Below are 4,736 nucleotides of genomic sequence, written 5' to 3'. Positions count from 1 at the left end.
TGAACATGGATGTAAAGAAGCAAAAGAAAAGGAAAATAATATCTATGAAAACAATTCAAAGCAACTAAGCAGTAAATGACCATTCACAATGCATCAAACTATGAAGGACTAATTAAAAGCCTAACGATAAATTATCCAAAGACCATATATATGATAGCAACAGCAACCCTTGAGACTTGATTACCCTGCTTAGACCTTGATATGAAGCTTTCTTTGATTCTATTTACAGAATAAACAGAGACATTTAAACACTAAATGCTATGCATGGTGATGATGATAATAAATAGGATATAAAGAATTTGTCAGCTTAGATCAATATCAACCCTTTCTGGCTCCCCCCTTTCAGTCTGGTCCTCCCCAAGCTGTGTTCCTAGCTGTCCTTTGTCTCCAGCCCCAAATGCAAACAACTTCCCAGATTCAGTAAGTGCAAATGTGTGTGCATTCCAGTACACAGAATTTGTCAGACTGATCTGTACCACCCTCTCATTCGCCTGTTTCAGCAACATTACAATCTCCGGAGTTAAAACATTCGCGTGCCCATTGGCCTGCACAGAGACATGACATTGTTTAGTAACTTCAACAATTCATGATCCTGAGTCTAAATTATCGATACCAATGCATAAATCATTTAGGAGTGTCTCTGGTTTTAAGCCGTGAATAATGCAACTCATCTCAAGATCCATGTAAATGCATGGAGCCTGATCTTGTTATATGCACAAACTGCATTGAATGGCAAATAGGCATCAATGTTGACATCTTATTTAGCTCCAAATGGAAGAATTTACTTTCACATTGGAAAATCACAAGTTCTTTGGGATATAACTTTGGTAACATTGGCAACGTGTTTGCTATTACATTTCTTTACACAAACATAAGTTGCAATACTTTATTAAAAGATAGTCATGAGTCATGTAAGGATGATCTTGAAAAATATACATATATATATATATATATATATAAATTATAGAAGTTCTTCATTTGTCATGTTTTTCAAAGAAGAACCTGCCTGCAAATACCTGAAAACTTTGCCTAATTTTTTGTTCATTGCGCTGGGGGAAAAAAAAATCAAAACTTGTTCATGGAGGGAGAAATAAAACTCCTGAAATAAGGAGAAAGGCAGAAGCAAAGCAGACCTGTCCATCATTTCCAGGGTTATGCCCAAGACTAGCAGAATCTCCACAGCCAAATGAATACACATCACCATTATCAGTCACCACAAAGGTTGTGTAATCTCCAGTAGCAACGTGAACAGCTTTGACATTGCTCAATGATTCAACTACTTTAGGTACTAATTCACATTCTTCATTTCCATGACCCAAGCACCCATAACGGCCCCACCCCCATGTGCATACTCGGCCATCCTGCCCCACTACAGCAGCATGCCAAGCACCAGCAGCAACTACCATGGGCTGAAGGTTTAAAAGCCGAAACTGTTCGATCAAACGGGGCTGTTTCTCATCAGTTCTTGAACCATGTCCAAGCTTTCCACCCAGGCCGCATCCAACAGAGTATACTGACCTGTTATGTTTTCAAGAGAGGATCAAACAATCAGTGAACACTCAAATGGTCATGCCACTAATCAGGCATTTTTGTGCTGATGTGACAAAACAACACTGTTTAACAGCACGTTTTACTTCTATTTGTGTTTTTCAATTGATTTAATGTGCTTCTCAAATTTATTCAAGTTCTTCTGAGGCATTGAAACAACCAACGAGTTGTCTTAAAATTTGAAACAGTCCAACACATGGAGAAAAAATTTGAGCTCACATTCCACTTGGTTGACAAGCTAGGCAAAGAAGATAGCAGTATCCAGCAGCAATTTGCACCACTGGTATGTGTTCAAGAGCTCCTAATAAAGGATGAGGTTCCTGATCATTTGGATCAGTGTGGTGGCCAAGTTTGGTATCGCTACCCCAACAAAATGTATAAACCCTGCCTTCTCTTGACAATACAGCTGTAAAAAAGTTTCCAATTGCAGCTTGAACCACAAATATGCCTTTCAGAGACTCTACCAACTGTGGAGTTGCAATGGAATTAGCTCCTGGTGCTCCATACTCAGCATCCCCAAAGGAGTCTTTCCCAAAGGCATATACCTGCCCGGAATCGCTAATCAACATTGTCCTCCCAACCCCAGCAGCTGCTTGTATAATCCGAATGCCTTGCAAAGCTCTGCAACACAATGGATTTCTATTAACTTCAAATCAAACAGTTCAGTCTCTAGTTTTCCTTAGTTTTAAAGGACAAGCTGTGAGGACTAAGGAGCAAAACTGCTCCAACCTGATAGGCTGAGGGCGCCATTCCCATCCAGTGGTGCCATGCCCAAGTTGTCCAGAACTGTTGGAGCCGAATGAGTAAACAAAACCTTTTGATGTCACCGCAATACTATGACCAGGACCTGCAATCGCCTGCGATTTCTCCCTCCTGCAACATGCTTCTCCAGCCCGTAAATACCTCAGAACAAGTTTCCAAGAGCCTCCACATAATTGCTTCAACTCTTGCTGTTGTTCACTGGTCATTGGCTTAAAAATGGCTCTCTTCTTGCACATATCCAACGCAGCAAGTTCGGATAGTGACAAATTGAAATCAGGATAAAAGTTTGCTGGCTGCCTAAAAAAGGAGCACGTTGCCTGCAACAGCACCACATTAAATGGGGCCAAAAGTAAACCAAAGATATAAAATTCAGTTCCCCTCAATTAGGATTTCACAATTAAAAGTACATCACTTGCCTCCAGCCTAGCAAAATCTTCAGGATCCAAGTTACATGCTGTCAGGACATGAAGAACAATATGAGGGTGACTAGCAGACAAGGGAAACTCCCCAGGACTGGAGTTTCCATAGCAATGGCGTTGTTGTCTTTGAAATGTTGGTAGAGATGTGGCAACAATGGCAGTAACTGGTTGATCAGGAATGCTATGGTATTGCAAAGTTGGGGTTCCACTAGTAGTGGCGTCCATGGGCACTGCGTGAAGTAGGCAGTGCCCACACTTCGCAGAAGAAAAAGGTCTTTAATTTCTGGAAATTACGAAAATATGTGCAAATTTTATTATTACATTAATTTTCTGTTCCTCTCTAATGTTACAGCATCTGAAACAAAAGTGTGTACCTTAAATTTATAACTGACTAGCAAATCTCAGGTCTCAAACCTACAAAGGAAAAAACTGCTTATAAAACCTCCTTAGGTGACACAAAGTAAAGAAAGCTGTATTATGGGCAAACTGTCTCCATTTAATGTGACATGATCAATAATAACACCATAAAGCATTCTGTAGAGACAGAATTCAAGCCATTGGTATGTCACTAATCCATATGGATGAAGATCAGACAGCCATATTTTGTCCCAAAAACCAATTGGAAAAAGAAATCAGAGCAATGGACGTAAGAAAATCAGCATCCATCATTTTGTTTAAAAAAAAAAAAAGATTTAGGAAAACACCCAAATCGTGAGCAGAAGCCACAGCTGAAAAACGCCAATGCAAGGCGAAAACTTTGAGCAGAAGAATAGTATTCTCAAACGAGAGGATATTCTGAACCCAAAAGAAACTCAGAAGGAAAGGAATTCCGAAATCCAAGTTGAAGAAAACACAATCCACGTGAACTCATAATAATTCAACTGAGATTACCCCCAATAAAAAACGAATCAAACCAGCAAACCGGTCCTGAATACTGAAACACAGAAACAGGCTCGCAATCAATTTTTTTTCAATTGAAAAAGAAATTGTTGTTTGACTTCCCCCTGATCACCAAAATTATGAGTAACGCAATCGACAAGCACACTTGCTGAATACGCAACCACAAAATTGGGAGAGAAAGAAAGAAAGAAAGAAAGCATCGAGAGAATCCAACAAAACTTAACAAGTCTCCGATCAGTGCATTATGATCATCGCAGATCCAATCATAAAACCAGGGAAGCGGTGATTACATATAACAGGCATCAACGATTCCAGAAATTGCGTCTGCATCCGTCAACAAGAGCGCAGAATCCCAAAGTAAAAGAATAAATAATCGAGAGTGGGAATCTGAATGATGATGATGACGAAGGTGGAATATGAAGTCGGAGCGAGGGGTTTTCGTTTTCAATGAAGAATTGAGGAGAGAGAAGGAGAGGAATGAAGCAGCATAATTTAAGCTTTGTTTTCCTGTGAGAGTTTCTTCTGCGTCCTCTTGTATCTGCCTTTTCCGAAGCAATGATGAGGTGTCAGTTCGGAGACGAAGGAGCGAAGGTTAGAAATCACTATATATATACGCACTACGCACTCACCCGCGAGTATCTTACACGTAAGTTTCCTCACTATGCCGCAAACATTGATTTTGCAGCGTTCTTGAGCTGAATGTTATTTATTTATTTATTTATTTATGTATTTGGGTTTTCGGCCCCCCTGAGTATAAGGTTTAGCCGTTTTGGTTGGACCAAGCCTTAGCCCAGGTCCCATTTATTATTGAAGTAGAAAATATGTACAAGTGTTTAGCAGGTTAGCTTCATACAAAGACATTGAATATCAAAGGTGGATTCGTCATTGAACAAGTTGATGTAATAGTTTAAAGTTAGTGATCCAATCATAATTAAACCATAACCCAATTAAAATTAAAATAATTTAATTTAATTGAAATATATAAAAGATATTCATGTATAATCTTAAAAAGAGTAATGTTCAAATAAAAAAGATATTAATCAATGAATAAAAAGGACATTTATTTATAAAATATATATCATCCAACAAAACTGAGTTACCAAAGCA

General features: G+C 38.9%; 1 protein-coding gene across 1 annotated transcript; it reads right to left on the bottom strand.

The window, feature by feature from the left end:
- LOC129309910 (ultraviolet-B receptor UVR8-like) lies at window positions 1-4,201 on the bottom strand. The gene is made up of 7 exons (XM_054951666.1): window positions 3,920-4,201; window positions 3,104-3,143; window positions 2,727-3,012; window positions 2,278-2,627; window positions 1,768-2,169; window positions 1,134-1,518; window positions 1-545 (listed from the first exon to the last, which is right to left on the bottom strand). Exons 3-7 carry the CDS (start codon window positions 2,952-2,954, stop codon window positions 303-305), a joined length of 1,608 nt encoding a protein of 535 aa, XP_054807641.1. The 5' UTR covers window positions 2,955-3,012; window positions 3,104-3,143; window positions 3,920-4,201; the 3' UTR covers window positions 1-302.
- Between the last annotated feature and the right edge of the window lie 535 nt (window positions 4,202-4,736).

This window comes from Prosopis cineraria, unplaced genomic scaffold, assembly GCF_029017545.1.
Source record: "Prosopis cineraria cultivar Desert tree isolate PC_DT_omini unplaced genomic scaffold, ASM2901754v1 PC4, whole genome shotgun sequence".
NCBI classification, from domain to species: Eukaryota; Viridiplantae; Streptophyta; class Magnoliopsida; order Fabales; family Fabaceae; genus Prosopis; species Prosopis cineraria.
The sequence above is the reverse complement of the archived record's forward strand: the minus strand, read 5'-3'. Positions and strand labels throughout refer to the sequence as shown.

Coding starts and splice junctions, on each gene's coding strand:
- LOC129309910 (XM_054951666.1), bottom strand. CDS start 2,954: ATGGACGCCACTACTAGTGGAACCCCAACTTTGCAATACCATAGCATT. Junction 2,628..2,726: donor AAGATTTTGCTAGGCTGGAG/GCAAGTGATGTA, acceptor GTGCTGTTGCAG/GCAACGTGCTCCTTTTTTAG. Junction 546..1,133: donor ACCCTGGAAATGATGGACAG/GTCTGCTTTGCT, acceptor GTCTCTGTGCAG/GCCAATGGGCACGCGAATGT.